At 45.5% G+C, this 19,129-nt stretch overlaps 2 protein-coding genes across 8 annotated transcripts in view; both read right to left on the bottom strand.

Annotated features, from left to right (window-relative positions):
• MTMR1 (myotubularin related protein 1) overlaps positions 1 to 10,980 on the bottom strand; it is a 37,708-nt gene extending 26,728 nt beyond the window's left edge. Inside the window, exons 1-5 of one of the 3 annotated variants that reach the window (XM_058196887.1) lie at positions 10,821 to 10,980; positions 9,304 to 9,409; positions 7,222 to 7,245; positions 1,739 to 1,814; positions 497 to 591 (exon numbers count right to left, since the gene is read on the bottom strand). In XM_058196887.1, the coding sequence (XP_058052870.1) occupies positions 497 to 591; positions 1,739 to 1,784 (141 nt within the window). In that variant the 5' untranslated portion in view covers positions 1,785 to 1,814; positions 7,222 to 7,245; positions 9,304 to 9,409; positions 10,821 to 10,980. Of the gene's footprint in view, positions 1 to 496; positions 592 to 1,738; positions 1,815 to 4,255; positions 4,278 to 7,221; positions 7,246 to 9,303; positions 9,410 to 10,820 lie in introns of those variants that run through there. The other 2 variants (XM_058196888.1, XM_058196886.1) reach the window with 2 other exon arrangements.
• Positions 10,981 to 13,452: 2,472 nt separating this feature from the next.
• MTM1 (myotubularin 1) overlaps positions 13,453 to 19,129 on the bottom strand; it is a 29,751-nt gene continuing 24,074 nt past the window's right edge. For 4 of the 5 annotated variants that reach the window (XM_058196889.1, XM_058196890.1, XM_058196892.1 and 1 more), the window contains 3 exons: positions 18,903 to 19,016; positions 17,669 to 17,845; positions 13,453 to 15,834 (listed from right to left, as the gene is read on the bottom strand). In XM_058196889.1, the coding sequence (XP_058052872.1) occupies positions 15,652 to 15,834; positions 17,669 to 17,845; positions 18,903 to 19,016 (474 nt within the window). In that variant the 3' untranslated portion in view covers positions 13,453 to 15,651. The remainder of the gene's footprint in view (positions 15,835 to 17,668; positions 17,846 to 18,902; positions 19,017 to 19,129) is intronic. The other variant, XM_058196894.1, reaches the window with a different exon arrangement.

Genomic DNA, 19,129 nt, shown 5'->3' with positions numbered 1-19,129 from the left:
AGAACAATTAACCAGTGGAACAACTTGCCTCCAGAAGTTCCAGAACACTGGAAGTTTTAAAGAAGAGATTGGATAACTATTTGTCTGAAGTGGTGTAGGGTTTCCTGCCTGGGCAGGGGGTTGGACTTGAAGACTTCCAAGGTCCCTTCCAACTATTCTATTTCCTTTCTATTCTATTCCGTTCCGTTCCGTTCTTTACTGTACTGTACTGTACTGTACTGTACTGTACTGTTCTATTCTATTCTATTCTATTCTATTCTATTCTATTCTATTCTATTCTATTCTATTCTATTCTATTCTATTCTATTCTATTCTCTATTTCTATTAATTCTATTTCAATTCTATTCTAATCTACCCTCTATTTCTATTAATTCTATTTCTATTTCTATTTCTATTTCTGTTTCTGTTTCTATTCTATTCTATTCTGTTCTATTCTATTCTATTCTATTCAGAAAGAAAGAAAATGCATAATGTGCAATTCAGAACAAAGACTCACCCTCTCAACATTCTTGAAATACATTTTGTAATCGGTCACTGTCAACGTGCCATTGATGGCTCCGATGAATGGGCAGATATAGACCACATCTTTAGCTGAGAAAAAAGGTGACATTTTATTAGTGCTTACATCCCTCTATTGAAAACTCTTTCATGCAAGATATGATCTCTGCTTTCAAATCCCAATTTGAATACAGCGTTACGGGTGGAATAAAGTCTCTTTGCACAGCAAGGTATAATAAAGGATTTTATTTTTTTTTAAAAAATCTTTCACGCCCTTCGTTTTAGTTTTGTATTTCTACAATAGAAATAGACATCTTCATATTACTATAGGAGCAGTGGTGTGTTTCAATTTTTTTTACTACAGGTTCCGTGGGAGTGGCTTGGTGGGCGTGGCATAGCTTGGTGGGCGTGGCAGGGGAAGGATACTAAAAAATCCCCATTTCCTCCTGATCAGCTGGGACTCGGGAGGCAGAGAATAGATGGGAACGGGGCCAGTCAGAAATTTTTCTCCGAACTACTCAAAATTTCCACTACCGATTCTCCAGAACTGGTCAGAACCGGCTGAAACCCACCTCTGCTACAGAGCAAGTACAGTAATATAGCAAGTATTGTGCTGTCCTACCGACATTATTGAGCAATTAATCTCCAGGGAAGGAAATCTTTAATACCTGTGGACTTCAACTCCCAGAATTCCCCAGCCAGCCAGTTTGGGGAAATAGCAAAAGCATTACAACCAGGTCACCTTTATCCTAAAGGTGCTTTTCCAAAAGACAACGGGACTTCCTTAGCTTTTTCTTTCAAAAACCTTTCGCTTCTCATCTGAGAGGCTTCTTCAGTTGAGCTTCTTACATGAGAAGCAAAATGTTTTCAAAGTTCAGATCGCCAAAGTTTCATTCCCAAGTATTGGAACACTTAAAAAGAACCCCAAAAAACTACAACAAAGCATCGGGATGAAACCGCTGAGCAGTTAAGTATCTGCGGGATTATACTCAAGACACGTCCACCTCACGGCTCGCTTAATTCTATGTTAATTTGTCATTAAAATTCTTTTCAGACGGAGCCGCCTTATGTGCTCGGGGCGAGCCCTGGTTTGGGTTGAAGGGATTAAAGATGCAAAGATGAAAATCTTGCAGCCGCGTTTTGGAAGATACCGAAAAGGCTAGGGAGATGGCTTTCCCGTGACATCTAGCAGCCGAGGAGAAGCGCTATGGCCGTCTTCGTTTTAAGCGGTCTCACTTACCGATCGCTTTGATGGACTCTCCGGGAAAGAGAGGGGCTTCTTCCATCTGGGCCAGCTTGTTCCCATCCCTCAGGGCCTGGCAAGAGAGATCCAAAAGGGGCAAATTAAATTCCGGGTCTCGTTTTGACACAAAGTGGGGAAAAAACCACTTGCAAGTCGCTTTGGCTAGGAAGTTACAGAAGCCGCACAAATTGCACGTTTCATACAGGTCAATGCTGGGCGCGGGGGGGGGGCAGAGGAGGGGGAAAGACACTTGTTTGCAGACAAGGAGGCAAGATCACAGGATCCCGCCACTTGGATCCCAGTTCATCACCCACTACTCTGGTTCTGCGAGGGATCGGTCGTGGCTGATACGGCTCACACGGCGTTTTCCGTGGGAGCGGGACGGGGGAATTTGACGAAGCGGGAGGGACGCCGATGTTACGAATGTGATTCACCCCACCGCGAAGGAAAGGGTTCCTGGGATTCAGAAGGGAACGGATTCCCGAGCAGGAGGAGTAGGGGATGGTGATCCAGTGGCCGATCTCAGACCTCTTGAGCTTGATCAAGGCAAGAGAAAATCTGTCCAGGTTCTACGGAGCATCCGTGAAGCTGGATGCCTTTGCTCTTTGACGACACGCTGACGAAAGCGACACGGGGTTAAGTGGCAAAACACTTACGCAAAAGTCAGACTGATTGTCCCAGAAGCGCGTACAAAGGTTGTTAAGTTCCTATGGATCTAAAAGGCTTCAGCAAGGCTTAGGGAAACGGAGGCGGTGTGGTAAGCCAAGCTTCGTTAAGTCTCCTCACCTGCTGGAGATCTTAAGAGATCACATTTGTGCTGCGAGACTGTTCCTCTTTCAGCCCTGCTTGCGTTAATCGTGGGTCCAAGATGCCAGGGTACCCTCTTAACGGCATCACGCGGCATCGATAATGGAGGAAAAGACGTTCCCGTGGCCCTTTTCAAGCACCAGTGGCCGTCTTCTCTACCTCGTGGCTACGGACAGCCCTCGACTTATGACTATTACCGTACTTTTTGGAGTATAAGAGGCACTTTTTACCCTCCCCTAAAAGAGGGTGAAAATTTGGGTGCATTTTATATACCAAATGTAGCCCCGCCCACCCGCCGGACCCCACCTTTTGGCCTCTGCCTCCCAGCAATTTGCCTCCTTGCAGCAAACAGCCCATTTCAGTTTCAGCTTCAGCACAGCCTGATTAGCACAAGCAGCTGATTGTCGGTTGGATCGTCCTCCCAAAGATCAGCTGTTTCAGGCTGCAGGGATTGCCATGGCCTATTGCCACCTCCGCTGTTTGCTGCAAGGAGGCAAATTGCTGGGAGGCAGATGCAGAGGCAGATTTTTTTTCTTGCTTTCCTCCCCAAAAGAAGTAGGTGCATCTGATAGTCCGGAGTATAGTCTTATACTCCGAAAAATACAGTAATTGAGAACCGAATTTTCTGCTGCTAACGGAGACAGTGATTAAGGGAGGTCTTTCGTATTTTACCACCTTTCTCATCACCGTTGCTCAGTGAATCTGGCTTCTTCGTTGGTTTCGCTTGTCAGAAGGACACAAAAGTGGATTATACATGACCCCAGGCGACCGTCATAAATACGAATCGGTTGCCAAGCGGCTGAACTTTGATCGACTGACCCCGGGGATGGGCGTTAAGTGTGAAAAATGATTACAATTCCTTTTTTCCTCCCGAGCCGTCGTTAACTTTGGCCGCTAAACGAATGGTTGTAAGTCAAGGATTACCCCTACTCGAAAGTTCACAGTCCCTAGGGAATAAGGCTAAGCTTTGGAACATTTTAAAGAAGAACCTCCCCAGTTTAGCAATTCTATCCTTGGCAGGAATTTATTTCCTAGGTCCTTCAAAACAGACCCCTGGTTTCACGTTTCCATGTTTCACGTCCGCCGTTCGGTTGTCAAGATGTGGAGGAATAGGTTAACAAAACCCTAGCATAGTTGCCCTTTTCCAACGTCCCATGGAAAAACACTAGCTTTGTGATGGCGAACCTATGGTAGGCGTGCTAGAGGTGACACGCAGAGCCTTCTCTATGGGCACGCGTGCCGTCGCCAGCTGCTCTTATGGTTTCCGGCTCGCACATGCACGCCGGCTAGCTGGTATTCGTGGCTGTTGGAGCTCCGGAAAACACCCCAAAAAATGCCCCCCAAAATGCCCCAAAACCAGGCTGTTTTTTCAGACCATTTCCCAGCCGTTTTCTGGGCCATTTTCCACCCGTTTTTTCGGACCATTTTCAGACCTTTTCTGGGCCATTTTCCAGCTGTTTTTCGGACAGTTTTCCAGGCCAAAAAGAGCCTGAAAATGGCCTGAAAACAGTCCAAAAAAAATGGCTTGCAAATGTCCCAAAAAAGGCCATTATGTGCACGCCAGCCAGCTGCTCTTTGGGTTTCCGATGCTCCGGCGCGCGTACATGCACGCACATTCCGGTTTGGGCACTTGGTGCCGAAAAGGTTCGCCATCACTGCACTAGCTATTTAAGTTAGGGGTAACGAAATAGGAGTATAAATATAAACCTGATCGAATTCTGCGTCAGAAGGATAACCATTGCGTCCATCCTGAATGTCCTGAATTGCAAGGTTGCGAGTGGCAAGCAGAAGTAAGAGGAGGGGGAAAAACATGCACAGAACAAAGTGAAAGGACAGAATGTGTTTTTCAATTATTATTTTCTTTTTTTGCAAAAAAGAGACAGTAGTGGATACTTCAACATCAACGCCAGCGTTTTTCATACCTTTCCCCAATCGAATGCGTCGAAGCCTTACAGGTTGGCACCTACGAAACTGGCTACTTTGGTTAAAACAAAAGAAAACAAAAGAAAACACAACAAAACGCAAGGAATGAACAAGGAACGCATGCATTTCCATCCTTTGGAGAGAAAAACCTTACTCTCGCAGAACACGAAGTACGGCCTTGTCCTTCGCACACGAGAAATCTTTTAAACCTCTCAAAACAGGGGGGGGGGGGGGGAAGGCAAAATGCAGAGGATAAGAGTAGCCAGCATGCTTTTAAAAAATGACAAGAAGGAAACTGACTGGCAGCACATCTCGGTAGCAGAAAACAGAAACCATGCAACAATTTGAAGATTGAACAGTGACGTTTCCCTTCCTTCGCTGGTTCTATGAAAAGTTTTTTTTTTTGGCTAAGAATGCAATGAAACTGTCTTAGAATCTGCTCATTAATAATAATTAACATAAAGGGAGATTTGGAGTGAGATTCAGGGAAACGTGCCGTGCCAGAACACGGTTCTGTTCCATCTCATTAAAATGTCAGTTTGAAATGGTTCTGCAGGTCACATTCTGGGTTTCCCTCCCAGAGCCGAGTCAATCCATGAATGATGGTACGTTGGTGCTCCTCAAATAACTTTTGAGAACGTCTGGGTCAACTGATATCTTGGCAGCTTTGAAGACTTGTGGACTTCAAAGCCGCCATGGGAATTCTGGGAAGTGAAGTCCACAAGCCTTCCATTTGCTAAGGTTGGAAACCTCTGTCTGATGGCGCAGAGAGCTTTGAAAGGCTTCCTCTAGAGCAGGTTGTCTCCAAACTCCAAATGTGGCTGGCTCCCAATTCTGGGAGTTGAAATCCACAGGTCCTAAAGTTGCCCAATTTGGAAGACGACTGCTCTAGAGTTGAAGAAAGGATAGTCCTTTTGACCAGACACCTCTCTTCTGATGGCTTTGGATGTCTCCTTATTCTGTCCAATGGCTTTGACTGTCCACCTAAATCTCCATGTTTCGTTTAGGGAGCTAAAGAACTGGATAAATTCCTTAGCTCTTCTCGTCTGGGTCCCGTTCATTCAGAAAGCAGTGTTCAATTGACCTTCAAACCGTCAGCAGCCAAGCTTTAGAAGATTAAGGTAGATTGCGCTTTATAGAATATCATTTCAAAGAGCAGAACTGAGCTGTTGTGCCTTAAGTCTCGTCTATCACAGATGAAGGGTGTGGAATATAGCAGAAGATCTGGCACACACACACACAAAAATAAGAAGCTAGAAAGATCTGGCTGAACGTTATGCAATCAGATAGGGAAACAAGGGGGAAAAAATGCAATATGTAACTGAAAATAAAATCCTTGCCTTTCACAAATAAAAACTTAAAACAAATGTGTTTATGGCAGTGGCTTTTCATCTTGATATTTTAATTGAAGGTTCGCCATATGCATCATACTTATATGGTTAAAAGTCTCCTTATAAAGTAAGGAAGCAGATAGTAAGCAGTCCAAGTTTTTTCTTCTTCTTGTTTTTATGCATTTCTTGCTTGCCTATTTGATCATTTGAAAGAGGAGCGCTTTCTGCGAAAGGACAGCAAAGCAAAAAGAAGAAAAAATGACCGCCAAATGAATCTCCATGGAGATTCTACATCATCCAGGTCACGGTTGATGTAGAATTCGCTTCTCATCCGAGAAACTTCTTCAGAACCAAAGAAGCTTCTTGGATGAGAAGTGAAATGTTGGGGGTCGGACTAGATGACCTACAAGGTACCTTCCAACTCTGTGAATATGGAATCTGTAGCCTTTTGCAGAATACCCTGGAGACATCGAAGTAAATCTGTTTTAACAATTTGGGGAGCCACGCTACTGGCTACTGCAGCGATAACCCCCTCAGACCCCCGAGTTAAAACTCCCTCTCTGAAGAGTTTGACAATCAAGCTTGTGTAAAGAGAGGCATGAATGGGCCTCTTGTTGACTCACAGACTAAATTAAGGCTTTCCTTAGACTTTCCTTTCCAACCACTTGAGCACACTGCCCGTTTTACAGCTGCTAAAATAGTCCTGTGCAGCATGCAAGCGTCAGCTGGGAGGACTTATTTGGTCAGAATTAATAGGATAAAACCTAAGTTGTTTCCCTTGCCTTTCCAACGAAAGTTAAAATACTCCTAATTTTTTTTCAGGGATGTGGTGGCTCGGTGGCTAAGACGATGAGCTTGTTGATCGAAAGGTCGGCCGGCAGTTCAACGGGTTCGAATCCCTCATGCCGCGTTAACGGGGTGAGCTCCCGTGACTTGTCCCAGCTTCTGCCAACCTAGCAGTTTGAAAGCACATAAAAAAAAAAAATTGCAAGTAGAAAAATAGGGACCACCTTTTGGTGGGAATGTAAGAGCGTTCCGTGCACCTTTGGTGTTGAGTCATGCCGGCCACATGACCACGGAGACGTCTTCGGACAGCGCTGGCTCTTCGGCTTTGAAACGGAGATGAGCACCGCCTAGAGTCGGGAACGACTAGCACATATGTGCAAGGGGAACCTTTACCTTTACCCGAATCTGGTTTTTATTGTTCATGAAAGCCCTTGAATACAACATACAACAGTTCTATGGCAAACGAGCTTTTTTGCTGCGTAGCGAGATGGCCCAACAGCTTGAAAACAACCATTTATAAAGTCAAGAAAAACAAACACCAAAGGCACATCAAGTTTTGAACACAACAGGAAAAAAAAAAAAAGCACAGAACAGGTAAGAGTCTAACTTGCTGATAGCCACATATATCCTTACCCTTACGGTGGGCTTCCTGTACACCTGTTAGTTAAAATACAGATATTATCCAACAAGTTATAGACTGAAATTCTGATTTTTAGGCAAAGCCACTTCCATGAAGGTGTTCTCAGAGGCCCAATCAGGACCACAGATCTATACGATCACTTATTACAAGATTGAATATGAATGCATCAAGGATCTTCAAATGACCAAGGAACTTCCCCCCACTCCCCACAAAAAAATAATAATTGTGGAATCTCTTCCATTAATTTCTTGAAGGTGTTGACATAAAAAAAAATATATCAAGAGGACCAGAACCTTAAAGAAGACCAGAAAGTGAAATCTTTGGTCAGTAGAATTTGGATAACAGCATTCAAAATATGCAATTACTTCACTGATTTTTTTTTTAAAGAAAATACTGTCATTAAAACAAAAACAAAGGTAAGGTTGGCATTTTAACATGGATGCACAAATCATTTCATTTCTTCCACACTTGGTTTTCGCAGAAAACAAGTACCACTGAAATATTCAGATTTATTTTGCATAGTTAAATAATAGTTTACCACTACAAAGTAGCCGATAATCTACCACTACTGGGTAATCTGAATAAATTTAAGCAACTGTTTAAACCTTGATCATTTCAGTCAGGTAATTAATTGAACAAGGCACACCCAAAGTTAGAACTAACATCTACCACTGTGTATTTATTTGTTCTTTATTATTATCTTAACAGAATGTGAGAAGTAAATGCAATGTTTGAACCCTGATTGGCGACAGTTCTCCAGGAAGTTAGCTAAAGATATTCCTTCAAGTTCTCAATCGGAAAAAATATTGAATAAAGAAAAAAAAACAAGATATATGGAGAATGGAAATTTAACCACCAATTCCATCAGCCAATGTAACTGCAGACAGATGCAACTTATCTGTCCAAATTGTAGTTGGTTTGAAGATATTTTTTTTTACTTACCTGGCCATAAACAAATAAAATATCAACTAAGAAACAAGGGGGAAAAAACTCAATTTTTTTTCTACAACAGATCCACCCATATGGGGAATTTTGCTCACTAAATTCACCCATTTGCTCACTAAATTCTTCCTTTGCTGGTAATATATAATCTTTATTTTCCCAACACAGTAACCCAAGTTTAATAATATTTACTAGGCTATAAAACACTATTGGGAAATCAGAGGTAAATCATGGGCACATGGACTACAAGCCATAGTAAATGCAGGTTTGTTGCCAAGTACCCAAAATGTGTTCACATGGTTGTGGGGGGGGCACCTTTGTGAGAACGTTAAAACTGGGTCATAAGTACTTTTTTTTAAAGGGGGGGGAGGCAGGCTTTCTGTCACAATTTCAAACCGTTGCTAAGCAACTTGTCGTAAGTTGAGCACTACCTATAAACTGCCCCCTTCCTGTGCCACACAGTTAGTCCTCGATTTACGGCCCCAATTGAGCCCAACATTTCTGTCACTAAGTGAGGCGTTGGCCAAGTGAGGTTTGCCCCATTTTACGAACTTTCTTGCAAACCGCTGTTAAGTGAATTGCTGCGGTTGATCAGTTGGTAACCCGAGTTTGTTAAGTGAATTGACTTAAGTGAATCCACTGACAGGAGGTCGCAAAAGGGGAATCACGTGACCTTGGGATACGGCAACGGTCGTAAGTCCGAGCCAGTTGCCAAGCATCTCAATTTTGATCACGCGGTACAAGGGTCGTAAGTGTGAAAAACAGTCATTAAGTCTCTTCTTTTCCACTGCCGTTGTAACTTTGAATGGTCACTAAATGAAACTTTTATAAAACCAGGACTATCTGTATTATATCTTAGCTGACAGGTATGGCAACTTGGTTGCTTATTTAGTATCCTATGACTATCACTAAGTGTTGTGTCTAATGTTTTATGATGAATGTATTTTTAAAATGACTACGATCAACGATCTATCACTATTGCTGTACATACACTGAGAGTTTATTCCTTGTGTGTCTTGGCCAATGAAGAATTCTATAAAGAATTCAATAAAGAATTCTAATTTCTACTCTATTCCTAAAACTCTCAGTACTACTGATAAGATACATTCAATAAATTAAGATTAAAAACTTACCCGATATTCTCTGGATACGTTGTCCGAAAGGACAGATCCCGAAATCTGGCTAGAAATCGTAGCAGCGATGAGTTGTTTGCACCACTCAACATGGGATCCTGTAGGGCTACAAAAGGACACGTAATATGTGATTTGACTTTTTTAAAAACTGCTTTTCTATCTATACTAGGTAGGCCTCGACTTAAAAGTGTTCCGTTTAGTGACCGTTCAAAGTTACAAGGGCACTGAAAAAAAAATGACATTTTTCACATTCACCACCTTTGCAGCATATAGCCCTGGTCACGTGATTAAAATTGGGACCCTTGGAAACTGACTCCTCTATTTATGACGGTCGCCGTGCTCAAGGGTCACGTGATCCCCCTTTTGTGACCTTCCGACAAGCCAAGTCAACGGGGAAGCCAGATTCACTTAACAACCGGGTTATTCATTTAATGACTGCAGTGATTCCCTTAGCAAGAGTGGGAGGGAAGGTCGTAAAACGAGGCGAAACTCACTGTCTCGTTTAGCAGCAGCAATTTTGGGCTCAACTGTGGACGTAAGTCGAGGACTACCTGTACTTTATTTTGTGAGCTGCGAAAAGGGCAAACAGCGTTGCAAAGTGAGGATTTTTTAAAAGTCGATGCCAAAAAGAAAAAAAAAATAGCATTCCCCCCCCCCCCAACTGTCCATCTTGCCCACCCTGCATAGAGTGTTCCTTTCCCAGCCCCGCTGGACTACAAACCCCATCACCCTGTACTTGCTTTGTGAGCTGCGAAAAGGGCAGGCAGCGTTGCAAAGTGAGGGTTTTTTAAAAGTTGATGCAAAAAAATAATAATAATAGCAGCAGCATTTTTTTTTTTTGGCCCCAACTGTCCACTTCCAGAGAGTGCCCGGCTGGACTACAAACCCCATCACCCTGTACTCGCTTTGTGAGCTGCAAAAACGGCAAGCGGCATTGCAAAGTGAGGGTTTTTTAAAAGCTGATGCAATAATAATAATAATAATAATAATAATAATAATAATAATAATAATAATAATAATAATAATAATAATAATAATAATAGCAGCATTTTTTTTTTCGCCCCAACTGTCCACCTCCAGAGTGCCCGGCTGCACTACAAACCCCATCATGCCCCCCACCCCAAAAGGAGCTCCTCCTGTCACTCACCTGGACTACAATTCCCACCCTGCACCCCCCCCCCAAAAAAAAAGGAACGACCACCCCTCCAACCACCCACCAGTTGCTCTGGACTACAAAACCCACCCGTTTCCTCAAAGCAATAGCAACTCCAGGCTGCCGGGGGGGGGGGGCGGCGGACGGGATGGGACCACAAAGCCCATGTTGCCCAGAGACCCAAACTCTCCCCCCCTCCCCCAATCCTCTTCGACTTCTCTCCCTTTATGGGACCCGCCGGGAGGGACGACAAAGCCCATGTTTCCCCTCCCGCCCTTCCTCCCGCCGGCGGGGGAGCCAGGCCCGGCCGCGCACCATGGGCTTTGTTGCCGTGGCGAGGCCCGGCTCTCCTTTCCTTCCTCACCTGTCGGCGGGCTGCTCGGCGCCGGGCGAGGCCGAGGCCTGTGCCGAGGAGGCAGCCGGGGCGGCCAAGCGAGAGGGCCTCCGGGCCGGGCCTCCGGGCTCCAGCGAAGCCCCCTGACCGCCACCGCCGCCTCCGCCGCCCAGCCCCGTCCCCGTCCCCGCCACCGCCGCCGCCACCGCCGGCCTGCCGCCTTCCATGTTGGACGCGCCGCTTCCGCGCCGAGCAGGAGGGGCCGCTTCAGCCTCCGCCTGGCCGGGCAGGGCCTCCCCGTCCTCCGCCTGGCCGCCCCGACGCCCACCAGCCGGGAAGGGATGGAGGGATGGATGGATGGATGGGGGGAAAGGGGCGCGCAGGGCCCAGGATGGGGAAGGCGAAAGGGGAGGGAGGGTGGGGGTGCAAAGATTGGGGCCAATGGAGAAGGGTGTGTGTGGGTGTATGTGTGGGGGTGCAAATCTAGGGAACGGAAGGGTGGCTGTGCAAAAGGTGGGGAAGGGGAAGGGTGGCTGGGAGTGCGAGGCTGGGGGATGGAAAGGTGGGTGTGCAAAGCCGGGGCCAATGGAGAAAGGGGTGTGTGGGTGTGCAGAGCTAGGGAATGGAGAAGGGTGGGTGGATGTGCAAAGTTTAGGGCCAATGGAGAAGGGGGGGTATGTGTGGGTGTGCAAAGCTGAGGAAGGAGAAGTGTGGCTGTGCAAAAGGTGGGGAAGGGGAAGGCTGGGGGATGGAAAGGTGGGTGTGCAAAGCCGGGGCCAATGGAGAAAGGGGTGTGTGGGTGTGCAGAGCTAGGGAATGGCTGTGCAAAGCTGGTGGAATGGAGAAGGATGGGTGAGTGTGCAAAGTTTGGGGCCAAGGAAGGAGGTGTGTGGGTGTGCAAATCTAGGGAACGGAAGGGTGGTTGTGCAAAAGGTGGGGAAGGGGAAGGGTGGCTGGGAGTGCGAGGCTGGGGGATGGAAGGGTGGGTGTGCAAAGCCGGGGCCAATGGAGAAAGGGGTGTGTGGGTGTGCAAAACTAGGGAATGGAGAAGGGTGGGTGGATGTGCAAAGTTTAGGGCCAATGGAGAAGGGGGGGTATGTGTGGGTGTGCAAAGCTGAGGAAGGAGAAGTGTGGCTGTGCAAAAGGTGGGGAAGGGGAAGGCTGGGGGATGGAAGGGTGGGTGTGCAAAGCTGGGGCCAATGGAGAAAGGGGTGTGTGGGTGTGCAGAGCTAGGGAATGGCTGTGCAAAGCTGGGGGAATGGAGAAAGGTGGGTGAGTGTGCAAAGTTTGGGGCCAAGGAAGGAGGTGTGTGGGTGTGCAAATCTAGGGAACGGAGGGGTGGGTGTGCAAGGCTGGGGAAGGGGAAGGGTGGCTGGGAGTGCGAGGCTGGGGGATGGAAGGGTGGGTGTGCAAAGCCGGGGCCAATGGAGAAAGGGGTGTGTGGTTGTGCAAAACTAGGGAATGGAGAAGGGTGGGTGGATGTGCAAAGTTTAGGGCCAATGGAGAAGGGGGGGTATGTGTGGGTGTGCAAAGCTGAGGAAGGAGAAGTGTGGCTGTGCAAGGTGGGGAAGGGGAAGGGTGGCTGGGAGTGCGAGGCTGGGGGATGGAAGGGTGGGTGTGCAAAGCTGGGGCCAATGGAGAAAGGGGTGTGTGGGTGTGCAAAGCTAGGGAATGGCTGTGCAAAGCTGGGAGAATGGAGAAGGGTGGGTGAGTGTGCAAAGTTTGGGGCCAATGGAGAAGGGGGTGTGTGGCTGTGCAAAAGCTGGGGAAGGACAAGTGCGAGTGTGGATATGCAAAGCTGGGGCCAGTAGAGGGGTGTGGGTGTGTGAAGCTAGGGAGTGGAAGTGTGCCTCTGCAAAGCTGGGGAAGGACAAGTGTGAGTGCGGTTGTGCAAAGCTGGCCAGTGGAGAAGTGGTGCAAGGAGCCTAGATGTACAAGGCTGGGGAATGGAAAAGGGGTGTGGGTATGCGAGGCAGGGAGGAAGAAGTGCGAGTGTGCAAAACTGGGGCCAATGGAGATGTGGGTGGGTGCACGAGGCTGGGGAAGGAGAAGTGCAAGCGTGAATGTGCAGAGCTGGGGAAGAAGTGCAGGGGCATGGGTGTGCAAGGCTGGGGAATGGAAAAGGTGTGCAAGTGTGCAAGGCTGCAAAAGAAGTGTGAGCCTGTGTGCAAAACGGGGGCCAATAGAGGTGGGTGTACTTGTGCCAAGCGGGGGGAATGGAAAGCTGCAAAGCTGAGGAAGGAGAAGTGCAAAGAGCGTAGGTGTGCGAAACTGACTGGTTGTGCAAAGCGGGAGAATGGGAAAGTGGGTGTGCCAGAGAAGTTTAAGTGTGGGAATGGACAAGTGTTGGCGTTGGGGTGTAATGCTTATGTTCCCATTCTTGCTAGGCAAAAGAGTCTCTTTCATGAGGGACTCCATATCCCATGTGCCTTCCTCTCATTGGGGTCATCCCCATGCTTTTACGGCAGCTGTGGTCGGGCCAATGATGGCTTCATGGGATACCAGAACCCTTTGCAGCTTTGCTTTTCAAACGTGGCTTCCAAATCCAGTGGATTTCAACTCCCATCGTCCCCAGCCAGGAATTAAGGGCAATGGATGCCCATCATGCCCTCCCCCCCACCCGCCAGCTTGTAACTTGCAGGAAAGAAATCAGGAAAATATATTAAATATTTGATTTTTATTTCATAATGAATTAAGCCAGTCGTGTTTTTTTTCTTTTTAGAAAAAAAAAATGAGCATTTTTACCAAGTTATACTTTCCCCCCCCAAACAACATTAAGTTCTCTACAGATCGAGATCCAATGCCTTGGCGCTGGCAACATAAATCGGTGAGATTCAGGTAATGAAAAAAGACAAAGGCATTTTAAATTACCACTTTAGTTTTAACTTCCTTCCCCCAAAGAGTTGACAGCTGTAGTGTTTTACTTCAAAAAATAATAAAAAAACAAATGTGTCTCAATTTATTTGCCCCAGTCCAAAGGAAACCAGTACTTCTTGTGGATTTACCACCACAAAGCAACAAAGTTTTAGGGTAGCAAGAAAAAAAATGATAAATTTTTTTCTTATAACTTGCAAGCAAACAAATGACGGTTATGTTCGAATCTAGGTAGCTTTTCAGTTTTCTGCTCTGGCGTTTAAAATAGAATAATGAGTTAAATCTGAGTTTCTTGTGATACAAGTTTACGTATTTCATTTCTCCAACTTGCTTCCCTTTAGCAAAGTACCCACTGATAGGTGCGATAAAACGTAGGAGACCAAAGCGTCACCAAAGAATGAAATTTTAGAGGACAAACATGAAAAAAGAAAATTCGTGCGCTAGCTAGCTGAAAGTACTAAGTATTTTTAGTCTATCCCTGAAGAAATAGTGCAAATTTCTTAGTATACAATTTTATTCTATTAATGTGCTCCATTTTTACTCTTATACTGAAAATATACTATTCCTAAAATATTCCAATGTCCTCTAAAACTAAGAAATTTATAATTATTTTGGAGTTTGACTTTATCCTTTAGAATCGTATTATTTACACTTTACAGAAAAGACTTCCATATCCTTAATTTACACATTGATCCTATAATTTCCGCCTTATATTTTGCAGATCAAAACTTACACATAAAGTAATTTACATACGGTAACCCTGCCCTCCCCTTCCAAATACTTTTTAAAATAAATCATGTTAGCTACAAACAGTCCTTGCAAATCCTATGTTTCGCTTGTTCTGAAATGACCAAAACAGCTTTAAAAGTTTATATCCTAAGCAAAATATGTATTAAAAGATCAATTGTGCCGATTTGACAAGTGCTCGTTAAGTTACGTTTTAAAAAGATTCCTGAAAGGAACAAAAATCATAAAATTTGACAAAAAGACCAACACAATGTCCAAAAAAGGAAAAACAAAACAAAACAACAAACCCTACCCTGCAAATTTTAAATGTAGGGAATCGGACAACTTAGCGCACTCCGGATATCCTACACAATCTTGTTGCTACTAGCAGTGTTATTTAAGGCTAATAGCAATCGAAGTGCAAAAGCAACAGGAGGAAGATTCCAAATCGTTTTACTCCTGGATTTTAAGTTTCTTCAGTGCACAAACTTTCTGCAAATTGTTTTAATGTATTTGAGGAAAGGCTAACCCATTACAGGATGTCAGTCACGCAGATATGCCGCACGCACGCGCGCACACACACACAAGCACCACCTCCCTTCATTTTTTTCAAAAATTAAACGTTAAATCTGCTCTGTAGATAAGGCCATCGCTTCCCAGGCACACGTTTTCAGGACAGTTTTCCGTTCTTGGTAGCTCGCTGTTGTGGATGCCGTCACCTTAGGCGTTAAAAAAAATGGCGTTGGATGGAAAGACGTGGTGTCGTAAATGTCTTAGCAGCCGGTCTGGCTTTAAACTCTTCTTTCCGAGGGCCGCACGCAGAAGGGTGAGTTCAGAAGGACCAAGTTGACCCAGACTGCACAGAGAGGCAACTGATCCTGAGCGAGCGAACAGCCTGGCGACTGATAAGGAAATCGTGCTAATCCCCAAAACGGTGATTAGTACTGAAACTTACTTTATATTTGGACGCTCCAAAGTGAACGGCAACAAAACAACAACGCTTTAGGATAGTAGGGAGAGCATGTTCCCAGGCGAAAGGTTTCTGAAGGCACGTAAAACCCACTTTTTAAAAGCTTCCCCCCCACCCCCGGGGTTCAAATCCTCGCTGCGTGGACAAGCGTTTCCGAAGAAGCTTCAGATAAGGCATTTTAGCTTTCCTTCTCTTTTGTCCCGCACGTCGGAATAAAGCACCGCTTTTGTGACCAGAGGTTTCAGAGAGAAGAGCCAAGCTTCTCTCTCTCTCTCTCTCCCCTCTCCCCCTTCAAAAGTGAGTTTGCACATGCGACATCATCTGGGAGGAAGAAGAGGTGGTGGAGGAAGAGGAAGACGAGGAGGAATTGGACAATTTGGGGTTGCTCGTGATTTGCAATTCTTCCAGCCGCTTCATGTAATCATCCCGCAGGGCTAGGAGTTCCATGTAACGCTGCTCCACTGGGTTGGGCTGCTAAACGAAGGGGAAAGGTCTTAAAATACAGAGTTTGGCCGTATGCAAGCCCACCCACCCCCCACAAGCAAAACTCTTGAGTCGTACGAGATGGAAGAGTGGATGGTGTACGAATTAAGACTGCATTGATTGAATTTTTTTAAAATACAAGATTTCGTTAGACCACTTTGCTTTCTTGTCCTTTAAGATTTTATCCAGTGTGCATTTTCTCCTCCCACCTTGAAGGAGGAGAAGCATAAAGAGGGCATCAAGAATTCACCTGCCCTAAAAGGCTTAATGCTCTGACCCGGTAGTTCAAACATTGTGGGTCGCCCGTAACATCTGTATGGCCTTAGCCCAGTGATGGTGAACCGAGTGCTCAAACTGGAACGTGCGTGCATGTGCATGCGCCGGAAACCTGAAGACCAGCTGGCCGGCGCACGCATGCCTGTTTTTGGGCTGTTTTGGGGGCCATTTTCTGGTGCTCTGATGCCCATGAAGATCAGCCGGCTGGCACGCGTGTGCGCGCTGGGAACCAGAAGAGCAGCTGGCGACGGCGCATGTGCCCACAGAAAGCGCTCTGCGTGCCACCTCTAGCATGTGTGCCATCGGTTTGCCATCACGGCCTTGGCCTAAAGAAAGTATTGTACTCTGGTTTTCTCCAGTAATAGAAGTCGAAATAGAAATAGAAATGAATAGAGTAGAGTAGGGAAGAATAAATAGGATAGGATAGGATAGACAATATAGGAGAGAAAATTAGAATAGAATAGAATAGAATAGAATAGAATAGCACAGCATAGCTTTATTGTCACTTTGAATGTCACTAATCAGTACACATTAAAATGAAATTTCGTTGCATACGGCTCTCAAAAGGGTCACCACCTCCAATATACACTGAATAAGTGTATACATACAACTTAATTGCTTGCATCCTTACGATTTATATTATTTCCTAGTATGATTCGATTGCTTATTTGTACCCTAAGACTATCATTAAGTCTTGTGATGATTCTTGACGAATGTATCTTTTCTTTTTGTGTGTACTGAGAGCATATGCACCAAAGACAAATTCCTTGTGTGTCCAATCACATTTGGCTAATAAAATATTTTTTCTTTCTTTTTCTTTCTTTCCTTCCTATCATCCATCCATCCATCCATCTATCTATCTTATCTATCTACCTACCTACCATCTATCACCACAACAGAATAAATAAATAAATAAAAAGCCAATTTCTAGCTCTGCATCCCTTTCAAAGCTGCTCCCTTTTGAGTCCCACGAACATCTTCAGAACAAACATTTAAGCAAAGAGGAGACAAGACGCCGGCCTTTCTTCCCGAGGCTGGCTCTCTGGCAACAGCCTCTAAAGGCCCACTGCAGGAAAGAAACAGCAGCCTCTTTGTTCCGGTGGCTTCTTCTCAAAAGCTGCACTTGGCGAGCCGAGCAGCTGTTTTCTCCTTCGGCTTTCGGCTTGGCTGCCAAATTTCGAGGATAATGAGAAACGCCACGCAAGGGCCATCTTTTTTTTTTTATCCCGCCGAGCAGAATCCGCTTTCAAAAAGATGTTTGAGCCACAAAAAATGAGGGAAGAGCAACTTTAGGGAAACCCTGAGGTTTGATAGCGAAGTAAAAACTTGGCTTTTGCTAGAAAAGTAGTTCTTACGACAGGTGCCCAGCAACCGTTCGGAAATAATATGAACCTTGAAAAAAGCTACTTATGACCCCGATCCTAAGGTCTAAGGGCCAAGCCCCCTTGTCACATGACCGTGATTTCCATTTTTTGCTGGAAATGGGCATTTAATAGCAATAGCACATTCTAAGCGCTATGGCTATTAAAGCAAGCTGAGATGCTTTTACCTGCTGCCTAATCCGTGGATTCCATCGAATGTAGTAATTCACCCAGAGCTCCAGGTGGCGCATGCTCGCGACTGGGTAAAGGGCCCGGTTCAGTTCTTTCGTATAAAAGGGGTTGGTATATTTTGACTTGGCGCTATTGATCAAGGACCAGAGAGACAAGGATTTCTCGCTCAGTTTCTGCAAGCAAAGAGACAAACCACAAGAATCAGATTCAGCAAAAGCTATAACCGTCTGATGGACCCAGCCTGCACACGTGGTTCATTTAATGCTTGTCTTCCATAAGTAGAAATATATACAGGCTGTCTTCAAGTTACGACCGCAATTGAGCCCCAAAATGTACGTTGCTAAGGGAAACATCTATTTGGTGAGCATTTGCCCCATTTTATGACTTTTCTTGCCAGGGTTGTTCAGGAAATCGCTGCAGTTGTTAAATTAGAAACATGGTCATTAAGTCCTTCCTTCCCTCCTTCCTTCCCTCCCTCCCTCCCTCCCTCCCTTAGAATGCAGTATTGCAGACTAGTTCTGCCAATTGGCAGGACTTCAATCCTGAACAGACTCAAGGTTGACTCAGCCTTCCATCCTTCCGAGGTTGGTAAAATGAGGACCCAGGTTGTTGGGGGCAAGAGGCTGACTCTGTAAACGGCTTAGAGCAGTGGTTCTCAACCTGTGGGTCGCGACCCCGTTGGGGATCGAATGACGATTTGCCAGGGGTCGCCTAAGACCATCGGAAATATGGGATACTTGCAAATTGAAAAATCGCGTTCCAATGGTTGACTCCACAAGCCAGCTGCAGGCTCTTCAAATCGCTAGCCGAATTTGGCTTCAGGCGCGATGAATTAAAAAAGAGAGAAATCTTTGCTCTGATGTCTCCCTCTCAAGCCAGCTGCAATCACTCCCAATCGCTAGCCTAATCTGGCTTCAGGCGCAATAAACTTAATAGGGGAGGAGACTCTGCTTTAATGCCTCCGTCCTCAAGGCAGTCGCAAGCAGTTCAGATCGCTAGCCAATACGGCTTCAGGCGTGATAAATTCAAAACGAAAATAATTTTACGGTTGGGGTCGCCACATCATGGAGAATTGTATTAAAGGGGTCGGCACATCATGGGGAATTGTATTAAAGGGGTCGCAGCACTATAAAGGTTAAGAACCACTGGCTTAGAGGGTGCTAAAAAGCACTCTGAAGCACATATAAAAGTGTAAATGCTATTGCTATTGCTATCAACACATTAACTCACCTCTTTCTCTCTGACGGAGTCGCAGCTGTACAAAAACGTACCAAAGCGGCAACTGTACAAATGATCCAGAATAGTAATCAAAAACTGTTCATTGAATTCGAAAGCTGTGGGAAACTAAGGGGGGAAAAAAACAACAACAGGCAAAGTTTAGGATAAGATACAAAGTGCAGGCAGTCCTCAAGTTACGACCACAATTGACACACACACACACACCCCGAAATTTGTTG

Source organism: Ahaetulla prasina, chromosome 11 (assembly GCF_028640845.1).
Source record: "Ahaetulla prasina isolate Xishuangbanna chromosome 11, ASM2864084v1, whole genome shotgun sequence".
Classification (NCBI taxonomy): Eukaryota; Metazoa; Chordata; class Lepidosauria; order Squamata; family Colubridae; genus Ahaetulla; species Ahaetulla prasina.
The sequence above is the reverse complement of the archived record's forward strand: the minus strand, read 5'-3'. Positions and strand labels throughout refer to the sequence as shown.